This window comes from Priapulus caudatus, unplaced genomic scaffold (assembly GCF_000485595.1).
Source record: "Priapulus caudatus unplaced genomic scaffold, Priapulus_caudatus-5.0.1 Scaffold45, whole genome shotgun sequence".
NCBI classification, from domain to species: domain Eukaryota; kingdom Metazoa; phylum Priapulida; class Priapulimorpha; order Priapulimorphida; family Priapulidae; genus Priapulus; species Priapulus caudatus.
In genome coordinates this window covers 531,235-549,300 of record NW_014577106.1, presented here as the reverse complement: position 1 = coordinate 549,300, position 18,066 = coordinate 531,235, and the positions used below count along the sequence as shown (strand labels likewise).

The following is an 18,066-nucleotide window of genomic DNA, read 5'->3' as shown; positions in this document are numbered from 1 at the left end:
TTGAAATCTGGTATCCCGCACAAGAATGTGGTATCCCGCGGATATCGGGAAAAATCTAATTTCGACCCCTGCTAGTGTTGTGAAAAGATTTGAGCGTTCTGGAATTTCTGTGCGTAGTGCGCGCTGTGTTGCAGCGGTGTATTGGACGGTATTTAAGTGAAGTGGTTAGGTCAAATCAAATATTAAGACTATTACTGGTACTGGTACTGGTAGGTCTAGTACTGACAAGTTGTATTTATTAACCATCATTTTATTATTGAAACGGCCCAAGTGCCTGTGGTCGTACACTACACGGTACAGCCTCGACCCTCGTTGCCGTTGCGTTGGGTACACGTTTCACTTACTTTTATATTAAACGAAGACGAATAAACATAAGAACTAGTTACCGTATCGGATGTGGTTTAAAACATGCACAATCAGGCCGAGTTAGCGGCCGCGTGGGTAATAACAGTTATAATAATTTGTGTATCTCCGAAAATAACATGTATCCTCATTTCTCGTAAAAACAAATGCACATGACTAGTGCGCCATCTATCTGGCCTTTTGTAATCTCTGGTCCTCCTAAACACCGGAAGGACTCAAAATGACCCAAAATATCTCGAATTGACTAAAATGATTCGAAATGAAACGACTTTACACATTTGGATGGTGCATTTTGAGTCATTTCAAAACATTTCGAGTCATTTTGTGTCATTTCGAGAGTTAACTAGGAGCATTTTTAGTCATTTCGAATCATTTCGGTGTTTAGAAGGGCCCAATACACCGTGGTGGCGCTGCATCAACGTGGGAAAGTTTGAAACTATCGAGTACTTTCATTTCTGAGATCATCATTATTGTCAATATCAAGCTATTCTATTCTACGGTGTGGTATCACTGGTATAATATACAATATTTGTATATTTTGTTCTCAGGTACATTTGCTTAATAGTACCTACTTGTGCTTGCTAGTATTATTACTACTGACTGTTTTTGTTTTGCTATCACTCGCTTTGAACTAGCTCCAAGAAACGGTATTGCTAGGGTTAGAATACCTAGCAATCCGTCGCACAGCCTGGTCGGGCTAGCTTTGAACTTGCAATTCCAACCTTCCTCACCAAAAAGGCAAAGCCCGCGTTCATTAACTGCCGCAGGGCTAATGCGGGGCCTGCGGCAGTTAATGAACGCGGGCTATAGTACTAGAGCTAATGCCGCGGCACATAGAAATAGATAAGCAATAGCAAAAATAGAATAGCACTCAGCAGTTCACTGGCCGCATCTCTCTGCCAAAAACATACTACATATAGGAGGCACTGCGGCGCACCGCCGCTGTCATATTGAACAACTCCGATTTGAAAATGTTCCTGTATTTACCCACCGTTGTCAAAATAGTGTCAATCCAAAAATAAATAGATCACCACATGCTTCTGACTATAGTATATAGATGGAAAATCGTAATGAAATTCACAGCAACGTCTCTTTTTGCGTACCGGCCGGCACACTCCTGTGTCATTCCCGATTGCAGCTTTTTCCTCGATTCCGGGAAAGTTTTGCTGTCGCTCCCTCATACTAGCGGTGCCCACCCCTACATATACAGTAATAAGCATGCCCACGCGACTGTAACAAGCAGTACGTGCATTCCCCCCCCCCCGCGTACTTCAAGCAATGCAGCCCCAGCCAGCAAGCACGAGCCACGATGTGCTCAGCCATGGACGTGGGTAACAGGGGTGTCGCGGGCTGCTTTTTTTCGGTTTTTTTCTTTTGCATGAATTTTTGCGGACTGTCCAGTATAAACGTAGTTCTAAGTAGAAGTTGACACTGTGTACGTGCAATTATTAATGAATAATAATGATTCGTCAATGTACGGTCCGGATTATGTATGGCACATCTGTCGGTTCATGGATATAAGCGCTGACCACAATTAATTTTTGCAATGTGCGACATGTGTAAATGGTATGGATGATATTTGTAGATATACTATTACTAACACAATGTGTTTGTATATATCTATGAGAAAACCAATGTCATATTATCACTCTCAGGATTCAGATTGCCATAATTATATATTCATATAATCATATAGTCTAGACTAAGAGTATACTATTTTACTAGACTATATTACTATACTAGTATATCTATATTATGATTATATTTTACAGGTTGTGCAACAATAACACATTGCAACTTGTGATGATGGTCTGCGTGGTCTGCCAATGCTGCACATCATGTATAAATTGTTGCTGATCACTTGCAACTAGTCGGAATAGAATGAGCCAGCCATATGGAGAGCTCTGCTCAGTCATGGAGCCTGAACCTGAGGAAATTAGAAGAGCTGTTCAGATGAACAAATCTCCCATGGATCACAATGCCTTTGTTAAGTCTGTCTGCCCGAGCAGTGACAGTCCTTGGCATGTGTTTAAAACTCCAAATTCTACACTAGTCATCCACAGGAGCCCGCGCACTAATGCGGGCACCTCGAAAACACCTTCAACGTTTTCACTGTCTAAGAGTCCGTATGGTGAGTGTTTAGTCACATGTTATACCGATGGCAAAAGCACATTAAAAGTAAGAAATGTGCATAGCATGAGAATTGAGAACGTTCATTCACGATGTGCATTCTGAAATTCCTGAGGAGAACCTTGCATGGAATCCAGTAGTTCTCGCTGCAAACATTATGTGCTACTGCTTTTTGACAGCAAATTACCAAGTTCTTGTTCAGGACTGTCCCAAGGAATTTCATAAGGCACGTCGTTTATTGACAGATAGGGCAGGTCCCGAGAGCAGATTGTACCAATTGGAGTCAGTTACCTGTGTCATAAGTAGCCCCAATACACAGGTAAACTTGATTAATTCAAAGATGTATACATCAAAATGTGAAAACACAGCATGACTATATTGGAATTGTCAAAAGTAAACACAGCTGGGAAATTAATTCAGGTCGATTAGGGAATAAAGGCATGTCAGAGGATTTATGGGATGTCACAGATTAGCTTCAGCTTTGAAGCCATGTCGGACCCGTCATGTGTTAAAGGTCTGGGGCCAATCCTGCCATGTTTTTCAGGCAAAATAAAGAGCATTGTGTGTATATCTTGTAGAGAAAATTCGCTAGGATCTTTCCTTTTTCGCAACTACGATGTTCAAAAAAGTTGCAATTATGATACTTCACAACTAAAATGCTCCTGACAACTGACATCAGATATAGATGCTATAGTATGATAGGTTTTCCCAAAAGGTAGAGTTTCACTTGGCTGCTAATGGTATTGCAATGAGATATGGCAGTTTCAGAATACAAATGGATTAAAAATTCACGATGTTGTATCATTGCACGACACTTTTTCATGGTGTAATAGATATGAACTTTCCTTTGCCATTACATAGTGTGAGGATGGAGACTGATTGGTTGTGTGAATTATCATTTTACTAATGATCGTCGTAACATTGCGATGTGTCTGACAATGAGACCCAGATCTTGCTTATGTAATGCGTTCATACTGTTTTATCTAGAAAGCAGTACTGGTGGATCAGTGTACCATACTGGAACTCCGCTCAAACACCTGACTTATAGCAGTTCAAGTGGGTCATCAACGTCGAAAACGCCGTCAGGGTCTCGCATCAACCCATCATCTTCAGGATCATCAATGTTAAAAACTCCATCAGGTCCGCGCATCAATCCATTTGAGATTGGACTCATGGATCGCTTGCAAGCACCCTCATTCAGTCCCTCCGTCTTTCAAAATGTGCCAACGCCAAACAAAGAGGTAATTGTTTGTAACTGTCATGCTGGAAGTCTAGACTGTGCACTTTGGGCCAATAAATAAATGGGATTTAAATTGTTATTAATTGTTGTAATTATTATTAATTGTTGTAATTAATTGTTGTAATTAATTGTTATTGGTAAATAAAAGTGTTATTAATTTCAAGATAACTGTACATACCTACATGTCACTGTGTCTAACAGTTGTTTGCTAGAAAAATCTGTGTCAGAATTCCAAATATGAAACAATGGAACGGTTACGAGTAATAATTGAATTTTGCTTTATTCTAATAAGTACATACAGTAGGAGTAGGTTGATAAAGTCATTTGATTGATGTTAACTATGAAGAAATCCAACACAACGTGTGTCATTTGTCATCCAAATCACCTTCGATTGCCTATATGTGTGTGTCACATGCATGTGTAAACTGTTTGTGACAGGAGAGGGGTTTTTTCTGGACGATCGATGAGCTCGCTGTACTGCAGCCGGTAGAGATGGATGAACGTGATCATGCACAGCAACAGGCCCAGCACCATTTGTAAGCAACCACTTTATGATGTACATAGTCTTCGCAAAGCTTTGGCGTTATCTATTAAAAATTGGGCAAATTAGAAAGAACCCGATGAGATAAACAGAAGTCGAAGCTAATCATTGCTAACAGGTCATCGAGTAGTATCAGCAGAGCGAATTTAATGTAAACACAACCTGTTGTGCTGGACAAAGCCATCTGTTCAGATATGTCTATCTTTATTTTACAACAGGTGTGCCAGAGTTCCATGTGTTATGTTGCGTTTATGTGTAAACATGACACTGTTGGACTAACAGAAGACACTGATGTAAGAAACACTGCCGTGTACATTTCAGATTTAAATACCATTTCTTTATGCTGTTCTCCATTAAATAGCTTAGACCATGAAACGGAGAGCAAATTCCAGAGTGCTATAGACGAATACTTTCTTCGGCATGCCCACACGCAGCTAGCAGCATCACCATCCCCAAACAACCAGCCAGTCGGACCGGTGGCCATTGAAAGGACTGCTGCGATCGTGACTGCAAGGAATGAGTGCGGTTAGTGTGTGTCATACACATTCTGTCATCAGTCCATAAGAATTTTGTGAAGAATATATTTGCAGTGGAGAATATATACTCTGAAATATGTTAATCAGATTTTGTGTTTATATTCAGGTACATTTATTTTATGATAGATCCATGTATTTAACGTGTTACCAACAGTTTCTACACCTGGTCTTGCTATCCTTGTCAATCAGAATGAAAGTTTTCTAGAGCTTGTCACCAGATGGCAACAGGTGACAAGAGCAAGAGCAATCAGCTGTGCACGGCATGCTATCCGATAGTTCACATAATTATTAGAAGTTGTGCAGGCATTAATGACAAAGGCCATCTCTGTTGTCCCAGACGAGGAAGATAAAAAAGCAGAAAGGATCAATATGAGGAATATGCTCATTACCTAAGGTAGTTCTCGATGGGTTTTTAGCTCATCTGACATAGTCAGATGCAGCTTGTAGAATTTCGCGATGAGACGTGAGTCACAGCCGGCGTCGTAACCAAGTTGGCACAAATCTTAACCGCTCGACGTACGGTCACTCGATATTCGGACGTGGGGGGGTAATCCGAAAACGAGTTGGGATGTCGAAGCTGGGGTCAAAGGTCAAAGGTCAGAGAGTGTAAAGAAGGGGACAATTCCTCCTTAACTTAAGGTATAGGAGGGAAATGCAGAATTGCGCACAAATCTAAACGGCTCGACCCTAGGCTCGTGATAGTCGCGTGTATAGCATCATGGTAGGAAAAGCCATCACTGCTGCCGAAATTTGAGGTCAAAAGGTCAATGGGGCACAGGGCAGATTTTAGGCATATTCTGAGGACATGGTCTGACGGCAGCAATTGAAAACTTTTTTGTTCAGGCAGTGACCTAGCATTTTTATGGCTTTATTGAAAGGACCATGAAATGTACTTTCTGCTGACCTGCGAAGAGCAAGTGTCGGATAACCTTTTGCCCCTCAAGAGGAGGGTTAACATGGATTTGTTGACTGTTAACCAAAGGACTGAACTGCTTTTGCTATTGTGGATGTGAGGCTACAGTTGCAAGTTCAATGTTGCAAAGGGCAAATGTTTTGTTGAACAAGGTTTACGCTCCTTAAATCATATTATTTTCTAAGCAGTCTGTATTTAGCACCCTGAGTAGCACCCTGTATTAGCTCACTGTAATGAACCCCTGAATGCTCGCGTGGGTAGGCAAAACATAGGGCAGCCCATTACGCATGTATGGCGGCGTGAACCGTCACTAATTCTAATCATAATTATTGCCTGGCAACCTTGCAATGCAGATGTGTTAACTCACAGCTGAGCGAAATTTCTCCTGCCTGAATATACTTGGATTTCAGCAACTCAATGGAGTGAGGTTATCATGGCACCGAAGGGTGATGCCATCTTTTTGTTATTGATGCACTTGCACGGCGCCATCCTCGCGGCAACTGCTTTTGCTATTAGACGCCCTCCACCCGCCCTCCCCCACTCTCCCCCCCACCACCACACTACGCTCGCGCTCGACGATATCCATGATAACATGTTAATATAGGCGAAGTCATTAAAGTTACACAGCTGTATATTTATTACTGGTACTACCGCGCTATGAGCAAAGCCTAGCTATCATAGATTTTTAGAATCTAGTATTAGTTAATATCCTAGATATATGCTCTGAGCACGAACGCGGTGATTGGAGGGTGCCTCTTCATTCGTTTGCCAGTGAGTTTAGCATCAGAACACCTGCCGTCAGGTGAGCGCTGTCGCTCTGTGGCACTTGTTATAGAGGTAAAAGGACAAAGAAAAGTGAATAAAATGCCCACAAGAGGTAAAAATGCCATAATTAGAAAAACGAATTAGACCGTGATGATATCTTCGACTCGGTTTACCAACTTGGTAATGCTTATTGTACCAGTGTCTCCATATGGGAAAGCCTGATAATAAAATTACAAATAACAATAACTTGAACAAGGGGTATAATTCAGAAGTGGCAACATATGTTGCACTCGGGACTGTCTGACCTCCACCACAGACAAACTACTCAAGTCAGCCATCACAGGCCACATGGTCAACCATAAATCTCGTTCCTGACTAGTCTGCAGCCAAGACAGATAAAATTTGCAAATGCGCATAAAAACGCGCCCGCGGTGGGGGCATAAAAACAGTTCCATGTCTACAACAATCTCATAGAGGTCAGGACTCATCTACTGGACCACTACCAACTGATTGTATTTCTAGCTCTTATTATTTGCTGCTAACTTGTGTCAAGTGAAATCAACTTTATTCAAGTTGACAAACACGACTAAACCAATTTTATAAACTTGCTAATAGGTTGAGTACATGGATTTATCACACAGTTAATGTACCCTTACTCTGTTAATTTTTCATTTATTTATTTTCACAGTGCCTAATACTAGTGTAAAAAATCAGTCACCAGAAGATGACTGTACTGGCTCTGCTACCAGGAAACTCCAAGATGGTAAGATATTTTTAAGAGAGTAGAAGCCTGATAAAACCCATAGCAGTTCCACTTCCTCCCACCCCACTAGTACTGTCTTATTGCCTCTGTTCATATGGAAGCTGGTTTGGCCTCCTAGCCCTATTTCCGTGGTTCGTTCATTCTAAATATGAATGCCATGCTTTACCCAAGTTGCCCACCCCCAAATTAAGTATGGACGGTCACATAGGATCTACATGATTTAAAAAAACAAAACATGCCTGAACAACTACCCACCATGGCAACAGAAATTGCCTGTAACTTTGGTGCTTTTACTTTTTAAGGAATTTCTTGGCAGCAAGTATCTGCTGCCAACATTGAGAACAGAGAAACTGCCGATTGTTGCCCTTGATTTTGAATCCTGTTTATGAATACTCGTATATTATTTGTCATATTCTATGCGTAACTGTGCACTATGTATTGTGAGTATGTAAGTGTTAGAAATTTCACCAAGGGATGGGCAGAATGATTTGCTGATCTCTCAGGAGTCTAGTCAACAGGTCTTTCTTCATTTACCGATCCCAAAAAATGCTAGTCAGGGTTAGTGTAAACGGTCAGTATTTTCTGTGTGGTTGGAGTAGAACGACGTTCTGCGATGCTAATGTTAATTAACTGTGTCATTGATGTCATGGCCACCTTGCATTCGGTTCCCTGCTGAGATGTTCTCGTCTACTGAGTGTATTATCATTCTACACTGCAATTACAGCCAGCTGCCAGACGACCCTCACGTTGCCGATGAATGTCAACCTAGAGAAGCTTCTTGGTAGGTGGTTGACGTCACTGCACAAACAGCGTTTATAATCACTCATGTGTCTTTGTGTTCAAGCATTCACGAATGCATTTGTGTGTGTTCAAACATGCATGCTTGCACTTGTTGTGTGTATCTGTTCAAGCATGCATGCATAAATTTGTGTCCGTTTTCGAGCATGCATGCATGAATTTGTGTATGTGTTCAAGCATACATGCGTGAATTTATGTGTGTGTTCAAGCATGCATTTGCGCGTGCGTGCGTGTGTGCGTACACAACAAGTTAGATAAATGAACTAGCATACTTTCCCTGCAATTTTCGTGTGCATCAGCAGCCAAAACATGTTATCATAATTACATAATGTCATGATGTTTGCATTACACGTTGAGCCTTGCTTCTTGCAGGTTGTTAATAAAGTCATAATCTCTGTGCTTTGTGCAGCTCATTACTATACCTACCAAGAGGAGGAGCCACTGAACAATTCTGTGCTGCGCAGGAAGTTGTTCTTCTGCGAGGAAGCCAATGGGATCAGCTCGGACGTGGCACAGGTTGATGATGTGGCCAGTCCCGGCCGTGGCTGGCATCTTGTCACGGGTGACCAGGTCAGTTGTGCAATTAGCATCAAATTAGCTGTCTATCGGCACATACAAATTTGAAAAACCTAAGTGCAAGCCAGATCCAATACTAACCAATGTGATATGCGCCGAGTGCGAGGTGTTATGCGTTAAAAAACTATTTCACTTTCAAACTGTTGATACTAAATACTTAATCTAGAGTTATCTTTATGACTGTCGACACATGCACAGCATTAAATTTTGCAGCACTTCATACAGAATATTATATACCGTGTTATCGGTATGGTTACCAGATGACCTAACAAATATCGATTAGCTGCCAATGCACATATGATGCTAGTGCATCGGTGGCATGGTTTTGTACAAATCCACAATCCCTTACCTGAAATCCTTGAGCCAGGTGTGTTTCAAAATTTGAAAATTGCTTGGATTTCAGAACAGTACTACAATACATTTACCACATAACAGTAATGCCCTAGCAGAGTCTGTTACAGAATTCCATAGCATGCAGCAACTGTGGAGCTTCTGCAATGACTTCATTTTATGTGCTATCGATAATAATACATGCTTAATTCCTTTTCTTCTTCTCACTGTTATCCATAAGAGAATATGCAAATGTTTTTGAAATTTTCACAGTGAAATTTAGCTCAAAATACCTAAAAAGCAAAACAATACAACTGACGCGGCATAATTGTTTGGGTCAAGCGTGCACTGCGCCGGGTCATGTTCGACAGCTCCGGGCTGTGTTATGTGCACGAAGGACGCTCCGCAAAAATATTTTGGTTGTCAGTGCTTTTCACATTTTGGAATTACAGATAAGTGATTGAGGAACTGTACTGTTACTGTGATTGTAAATTTGTTGCCACATGTACACATCCGGTAAGGTTAGTTCATCACACTCCATACACAAATGAGGACACCTGCACAATGTTAAAATGTGTAACTCAACTACTGCCCTATTGAATAACAAACAAGGCAAGAGCCTATGGTGTTTTATAGGTGTTGATATGGTGCTATGGTAATTACTTAACTTGAGCTTTTCATATACAGGTGGAATACGACTGTGATAATAGTCCCGAAATCCTTTCAAAATTCGATGTCGGCCCTCATCACAAGGTAGCGCCACGTGCCTCTGACACTCCCCCCAGCCAGATGAATAGTCCTCAGATGTCACCGATTGGGAGCCTTGCGTCAGGAGAGAAGACTCCAGGTATGTATATCTACTGATATATACAGGAATGAGAATCTTCTGCGGATTTCCAGGATTTTAGTTTTCATTTTTTTCATTTTTGAGATCGCTGCAAATGTTTTAGGAAATATGCGAGGCGTGTCAATAGTACCAGGGTTAATATGCAGGGTCAAGTTAAATTGACTACGTCACGAATTTTCTATGGTGTATATTATTTGTAAAATTTTTGTTGCCATTTTTTACATTAAAAGTAAGTACTAACGGGACTAAATGTATATATATCTTCAAATTCTTACCTGATAAGATTGTTTCTTAACTAGTTAAAAATCCAGAAAACCTGGACGATTTGACATTATGATCCTGACATTAATTGCTTGCTATGGGCTATGTATGAGTCACGAGTTTATGTTTACATCGGACAATATAGTAAAATAGGAAGTATAATGCAGCAGTTTAACCATATAATGTGAACAGAATTACTTACATTTTGTGAAAAAGTGGACATGATTTTTTTACTTTTACTATTTACGGTGACGTAATCACTTTAATGTGAGTATGAAGTGAAATACTATTCCTTCGACTTTATAACTTGCATCTGGATGAGTCCTGTGTGACTTCATGAGAACTGTGATAGCGCTGGAAGCCAGGGAAAAAAATACATGGGGGCGGCGGGCGATTTCGCCCCCGAAATGCCAAAAAGAGCCCTCGAAAACATGATATCGGGGGCGACCCCAAAAGAAAAAGTTGCCCTGGAAATCGATTAATAATTAGAATTAATTAGAATTAATATGCATTACTTTTAAACGTAGGAAACTAACAAACCAAATAGTGAAATAAATGTGTACATGTGTATAGCAAAATGCCATGCATAGTGCTAATGTTTGTTTTGTGCATAATTTTACGCATATTACAGTGGTATGTCCTCGTCTGAACATTATATAAATTCAAGTGTTTTTATTTATGTAAAACCCGATAGAGATTGCACACTGATTGGAACGTGACATATGAACTAAAACTGAACTGAAACTGTATATACTGATATAGTGTATATACTATGTAAATTGCTATGCAGTACATAATCAAACACGAGACTCACATCTGTTGTTAAGCATTGGTAAGCATTTATTTAACATAGCAAAATCTAGTTATTTATTATTTCAGGTAGCGTATATAATACTGTATATTAATTACACCTAGAGTACTGTACAGTTACAAACTACATATAGTGTAAACTTGATCGTTATATTCTTCTTTCTTTTTTGTGGGGGATTTCTTGATGTAAAACGGGCATCGTACGTTTCAAGGGTTTATATTGTTAAATCGCGGTGTTTTTTGCCGCATCAGGCGCCACGTTGTCATCGGCGGGCAGCAGGATGAGCCAGAGACTCGCATCGGTCGACGACGCCACCGTCGACTGTCGCAGCTTGTCCGACATTCATAGCGGTCAGTATGGCAGCTTCCTTAGCGGTAGCGATGGCAGCAGCGGGGACCGGGTCGCGCACGGCAATGACAGCCTGGTGAACCACGAGCGTGCGAGCAGCAAGCCAGAGACGAGCTTCACTGAGCGGCCGACGGTGACGACGGCGCGCCGCAACCTGACGCTGTCGATGATCTGCGCGATGGACGCCGACGAGAACTCTCGCGGCGACGACGATGCCGCCGCGGCCGGCCCGCTCGCGGCGTCGCAGCCGCCGACAAACCTGACGAGTCACGACGCGTGCATGACCGGCAGCCACCTGATGTCGACGAATCAGGACACGGGGTACGTGACGGGCAGCCTCCAGTTGACGAATCACGACTCCGTGTACCAGAGCGGCTTTCTGTCGAACACCTTCGGCCGTAACCCGTCGGAAAACCTCAGCGAACTTCCCGTGAACAAGGCGAAAATTGCAAATGTCGCTGCCGTGCGTGCCGGCGACCACGCTAACGCACTGAAGCATCAGCTGTTGGAAGATCGGTCAAACAGCAGTGAGATGGAGGCGGATTCTGGTCGCCAGTCCCTGACCTCGGAGGCATGCAAACCACTGGAGTCTCTTGCCATGCAAAAGGTGGCTGGAAAAGAACCAAGCACGGGTTCTTTTTTCTACTGGGAACCGATTGTCTCCTCAACACCGCAGAAGCTTCGGCGGTGTGGCACTCTGGCAGACATGGACGTCAGCTCGTGACATTGCTCCTGATGCTGCCAATGTTGTTTCGTGCTGTATCACCAGTGCAGTATATGTATATGATGGCCTTTTGTGTGAGAAAAATGATAAAACGTACTAAAATTATGGTTGGTCACCAGTTGTCATATTCACAATGTGGCACCTTTAATTTATAGAAATTCCAACGTTTATTTGTAACATCGAATCAGACCAGTCTAGTGTGCCTGGAAAATCATAGCACATTATCCAGATTTCGATTTAGCAAAAATATCACATGAATACTGACAACAATATGACAAAGAAAATGTGAAAAAATGAAATGAATCTTTTGTACAGTGCTCTTTCCAAACCAGCTTTAATTTTTTATTATTGTGTTTAGTTCTTTGAATTATTGCAATTGGTTTATTCTGTCACTGCACATGTTTGAAAAGGTTGCTAAAATAGTAATATTATGTGTGCTATATAAATATGTAATGTCAGATGTAACAATTGTTCAAACTGCACAAAGCCAACCGACTCATAATTATTATAATCTTTAATTATAGTAGCTGCTTATATATATAATTTTTATACTGAATTTGTGACGTTTTGAACAGGAAATAAAAGTATTTAATGTTTTGACAAATACTGGATATTGCAAGTTTTGTTAATCTTCACATGTTTACATTTCGTACTAATATCATGCAGATTCACTCGCACACTACGACCACATGCTCACAAACCATAACACAAAAAATCCATTTACAATAAACGCCACCAATATATGTAATTTAATATAATTTCGTACAAAATATCACAAAACATTCAGTCAGGCATCCATCTGCTTTACAAGATTATCGCCATGTGCACTCGATGGAGCTGATATAACGAGATACCTGAAAATTATTACTAGATGCAACTCGGATGTATGCTGAATACTGATACTTAAGAGGTATTGCCCTAGTCTCAATCCTGGTCGAGTTAAGAAGAGCAGTGTCATATTTAAATGGCCAACAATCTGCAACGATCTGAGACTGCACAACAATCGATCTGCTGTTGCAACAATCGATCTGCTGTTGCTGCAATCGATCTGACTGCACAACAACCTCAGCTGCAACAATCTGAAAGCTAGCTAGCCTCTTATTAAGATTGAAAACGTAGGTATCATTGAGAATTAATTTACGTTCAATTGATCCAATGGTAACTCGTACCAACCTAATATGAATTGCAGATAATCATGTTATTGACACGCTACCGAGTTCAGACTATGAACAACCTGGAATGAATAAACCAGCCTGCAGACAAGACGACATTTCGCTTTGCGCACTCTGTAGCGGTCTTTGTTAAAAATGCGTAAGGCTCTAGCATTAATTTTTTTCAACAAGAAGAAATAACTTCATGTCGGATGAGTAGATCATGTGTAACTTGTCACTAGCCTTTGTAGAAGACACAGAGGCTGTTCAACACCTTTCTAACAGCACGGCAATGCCTTGCCCACCTCCAATGCAGGCCGAACCAATAGCATATCTTCCTTGACGCCTCCTGTAACAAAAAGTGATTTTACAACTACACAAAATAACGTATTAAATTTGTGCACGTGCGTTCAACCAAGGAAACTCTCGAAAACAGTCTACTCTTCTTACAGACTTCGTCAGTCACAGAGTGCAACACTTACTGCAGCTCATATGTGAGGTTAGCAGTGATACGTCCTCCTGAAGCTGCGACCGGGTGGCCAAGAGCGATGGCGCCACCATTCACATTGGTGTTTTCCATGTCCAACCCTAGTTCTTTCTGTACTGAAAGGAACTGGGGTGCAAATGCCTCGTTCACCTACAAGTAATTTAATGAATAAGTTATTAACCCATTTGTTCAATTATAACGAAATGCTTTGTAAGAGTAAATTATTAAGCATTGTTTTAGAAGAAAATGGCACGAAGAACAGAAAAATCAAGTGACTATCACAAACCATAATTGCAGAGCTACAATCACCTAAGGCACTCAGAGATTCACTGACTTTATACACATGCATTTCGAGGAATCCTTATGATGTAAACAGCATAAAACGTTCGAGACCGGAGTAACATCTCAGTCACTGCCTACACGATGACATGCACAGGCACTGTTGAGCTACTATCAGCCGACTAGGTTTAATCTACCTCAATGACATCAATGTCCTTCAGTTCCAGCCCAGTTTTTGTCAGGAGGTTCCGTATAGCAGGTACCGGTCCAATGCCCATGATGTGCGGATCACAACCTGAAGATATATATGTATATACAAATAAGAGGGTGCGTAGGTCATGTTCTTTCCACTAGGCAGCTGGACTAATTATTTGATAACACTAGTAGTAGGCTTAGCCATCCTTCAAATCTGTTAGAATTCTTTTCAATTCATGCGGGAACACTAATTATACAATTATAGTGCATCATATTAACCAGGGGCCCATTGTCAGTAACAAAATTGGTCTTAACATTAGTCTTAACATAAATTTTTTCTCTTAGACCGTTGACAGAAACGCTGCCAAGTTACGAGAATGGAAAATCGTAGCAGATTTCCCCATAACAATACGAGTTGTTATAACAAATAACAAAACAACGCGATAAAGTGATGTCGCTGGTCTAGGAGAAATTGTTAATGTTAAGACTAATGTTAAGACTAATTTTGTTTCTGACAACGGGCCCCTGATCCAGAACTAGAACTAATTAACCAGCCTGGCTACTAGAAACTAGAATTTGGTAATCAAATTAAATATGTTCTTGCCAACATTTCAGGAATTTCAAGCCCTAAATATATACACACACACAAACACAGATACACTCAATCATACACACATACATGCACATGCTCGCTCACACGCACGCACGTAAAATTATTTCTTAGCGGCTAAACGTGCCTACTAAATACTGAGAAGTTCCCAAATCAAACTCTTGTGTCTTTGCCAACACGACCAATGTGACTGGTGTATTAGTAAATGTCTGTACATGTGGTGTTTAGCAAAATATGATGACTTTTTTTAAAGTATAATGTGATTTTGCATGACAATTGGAATGTCTTGCAATCACGAACGAGTCACCGTGGCAAGGTCTGTGGAACAACAACATGAGTAGCGATAGCATCCGTTTCTTCAAAGTACATCCCTTCTTCCTTGCTCTAGCTACGGGTGAGGTACATATCACATCTGCAACCAGGAAATTTCTTTTGCTCTCTGTACTCACCACTAACACTATAAGCAACCAGTTTGGCTAATGGCTTCAGGTTGTGTTGCTTAACAGCATCTTCGCTAGCAACCAGGACCATTGCTGCTCCATCGCATACTCCCTGCAATATAACGTAGGTAAGTACGCATTAACAATCATTATCGAACAGAGTGGATCTGATCTTTCACTGTCCAACAGACACTAATAATTTGTTCACTTGTTAAACCAGTCCCACCTACCGATGCATTTCCCGCGCTGACCGTGCCTCCCTTCTTAAACACACACGGCAGCTTGCCGAGAATCTCAAGGCTAGTGTCACGTGGATGCTCGTCTGTATCCACGGTAATCTCTCCTTTCTTAGACTTGATTGTGATGGGTGTGATCTCTTCCTTGAAGACTCCAGCTGTGTTTGCTGCGCAGTGATAGTTTAACTTAGAAATCAGGGAGCATGGTTTAAGAAAATTTAAGTAACATACCATAACAAAGTACACTAGCACAATACTATATGTTGTTAAACCAGTTTTACAGACTACAGTCATGTGGTATGATATATAAATAAGCATGCATGCTCACACAATGAATATATATATGGGTCATTCCATCGGGTGTGATATAGCGCTGCATACACACTGTTCCACAACCCGATGGAATGACCCATATAATATATAATTACTCAATTGAACTTGTGTTTAAATGATGCTTAAACAAACTTCAATTACTCAACTTATAGCATTTCTACAAAATGCAGCACAAACTATATATAATCATACGTAACAAACACTGGCAGATTTGTAAAGGTTTTCACCATTTGTTTGGTTTGCATCACGATGATGAAACAGACACGTAACATAACACAAATTCCGTTATGTATATCCTTCAAGCCATCAAAAATTATTATTTGGCACCTGTTTTCCAACGCTGCTGGGACAGAAGAGCAAATGCATCACAGTCAGCCTTCGTTAGGCTATACTTCTCCGCCAGATTCTCTGCTGTGATGCCCATTGGAGTCTTAATGTACTGATCGGTAAGAGTTGCCCATAGTTGGCACTTCAACTAAACAAAAACATAATTCACATCATGAAGTTACATCTACATGTATTTTTTCAAGGCTAAACTTCTTTAGCAGGAGTAAGACAATAAATATCTCTAATACATGTTGCAAAATTGAATTCTGACTCAGTTTCACCTAGGATATATTAATTTGCTGGATTTATCTTTCGTTTATATCCCTGTTTTGAACAAATCTTGTTATTCAGTAGTGCAAGCACATACTTTTAGGTCTTGACCAAATTTAGTTCCATAGCGAACACCCCACAGAGCATATGGTGCATTGCTCATGTTTTCGGATCCACCTGTGAGGACAACTTCAGACTCCTTCAGTTGAATCTCCTGCATGAAAAACAAATTACTTTACATTGGTGTCTAATATCTCTATAAGCTGGTAGCATGAGCACACATTCTATAAGCGCGATAATGAATTCCATAACCTATTCGTTTAAGTTATATATATGATTTGAATTAAGACATATAATAAGATATATACAGTTGCTATGATCGAGTTTTTATTATAAGCTAAAACACAACTTTGCCATCTTGGCTAAAATTTTACCAGAGCCGCAAACACACAATGAGTTATCAAACATGGTAATCACCTGGGCACCTGTAATCATAGCCTGAAATCCAGAACCACACAGCCTGTTGACAGTAAGAGCCGGAACGTGATCTGGAATACCACACCTCAGTCCCGTATGCCGTGAAATATAAGCTCCATCTTCAGATGTCTGAAACGTAAGCAAGAAATCGGACAAGTTCAGCAGTTGTTATCCAAAACAACCCAGGTAATTATGTTCGATGTGAGACGTAAACTTGTGTGAGGATAAAACGAAAGCTCTTGGATGCAATGCGACACCATAGCTTAAAGTTTACCATGGTAGCAATGGAAATTCCATGTTGTGTATCTATCAGGAGTCTATCAATATTGATAGACTCCTGTATCTATGTATTCCTCCCTGTTTCTCAAAAAAGATTGATAAAAAGTAAGTTGCCTTGGTGACCTCTATTTTAAAGCAATGTTTGTCTTCATACATCTCGAACTTGTCGTGGTACTTTAAACTGTCTGATCTAACATAATGAAACATATAGGCCGGGAGCTAGGAGGGTCCACCGTGCACCCCCCCCCCACAAACCTCCGAACCAATATTTTTCTGAAGCCCCATGAGGCTCTGATCATGAAAATAAATGTTAACATTGCGTAAGTTGGGACGAACTTCCGGTTATGACGTCATCAAGATGGCCGCCATAGTGAAATTTACCCAAAATGTGAAAAAAATCATAAAATCGTTATTTTTCGATCAAATTAAACAAATGAGGTATCAAAATGACCGCAATAGAATAACAAACACATCTATTAACAAAACAAACTAATATAAAAAGATTTATTTCCAAAAAAATGAATTTATATCGATTTTGAGGGCAAAATTAAAAATTTTATCAAGTCCGCGAGAAATTACACGAGTTTTCAAAACAAAGCCGAGGTAAAATAAAGCGCGATTTACGGCGAGTGTTCGGCGCAATTTGACGAGACCGTGACGTAAGCGAGTGAATCGCACACGTGAGTTATTTGCTCATGTTCTGGCAAACAAGTTCTGCCAGATATAAGAGTAAGAGTACGATTTGTGTAATGATTAGATAATCAAATATCTATGCTGTATACAATATAAGCGGGTCATTTTCGCGACAGATATTATATATACGGCTCTGTTTCGCGATATACACAAACATAGCTTCTCCTTTTCTGATACGCGATAGTATTCATTTATACGATTATTATTTATTATTATTATTATTGTTATTGAGAGGGGAGATGAGAGGAGAGCGAGATAGAGGAGGGTAGTGATACAGTGAGAGGAGGAGCGCACGATAAGAGAGCAGGCATAAGAGAGAGAGAAGGCGAGAGAGAGGAGGAGG

General features: G+C 40.6%; 3 protein-coding genes across 4 annotated transcripts in view; 1 reads left to right on the top strand and 2 right to left on the bottom strand.

Moving 5' to 3' along the window:
- The window catches only part of LOC106820764 (zinc finger protein 236-like), a 14,993-nt gene extending 14,488 nt beyond the window's left edge, over positions 1–505 (bottom strand). The window contains exon 1 of the mRNA XM_014825321.1: positions 387–505. The gene's annotated coding sequence lies outside the window, so the exon portion shown is untranslated. The remainder of the gene's footprint in view (positions 1–386) is intronic.
- A 127-nt stretch (positions 506–632) lies between these two features.
- Positions 633–12,550, top strand: LOC106820761. Of its 2 annotated transcripts, none has more exons than XM_014825318.1 (10): positions 633–911; positions 2,136–2,494; positions 3,481–3,734; positions 4,172–4,269; positions 4,636–4,799; positions 7,177–7,251; positions 7,976–8,032; positions 8,459–8,619; positions 9,643–9,802; positions 11,126–12,550. In XM_014825318.1, the coding sequence occupies exons 2-10, from the start codon at positions 2,245–2,247 to the stop codon at positions 11,944–11,946; spliced, it is 2,040 nt and encodes a 679-aa protein (XP_014680804.1). In that variant the 5' UTR covers positions 633–911; positions 2,136–2,244; the 3' UTR covers positions 11,947–12,550. The 2 variants fall into 2 exon arrangements, with proteins under 2 accessions (XP_014680804.1, XP_014680805.1); XM_014825319.1 differs by lacking the exon at positions 633–911 and adding an exon at positions 1,672–1,690.
- A 115-nt stretch (positions 12,551–12,665) lies between these two features.
- Positions 12,666–16,880, bottom strand: LOC106820763 (3-ketoacyl-CoA thiolase, mitochondrial-like; the record flags this gene model as incomplete). The annotated part of the gene is given in 8 exon segments (XM_014825320.1): positions 12,666–13,446; positions 13,580–13,734; positions 14,061–14,158; positions 15,118–15,220; positions 15,339–15,511; positions 16,005–16,152; positions 16,372–16,488; positions 16,752–16,880. Coding segments are annotated over 8 exon segments (1,005 nt in total), but the record flags the coding sequence as incomplete, so codon positions are not given.
- Positions 16,881–18,066: the final 1,186 nt, after the last annotated feature.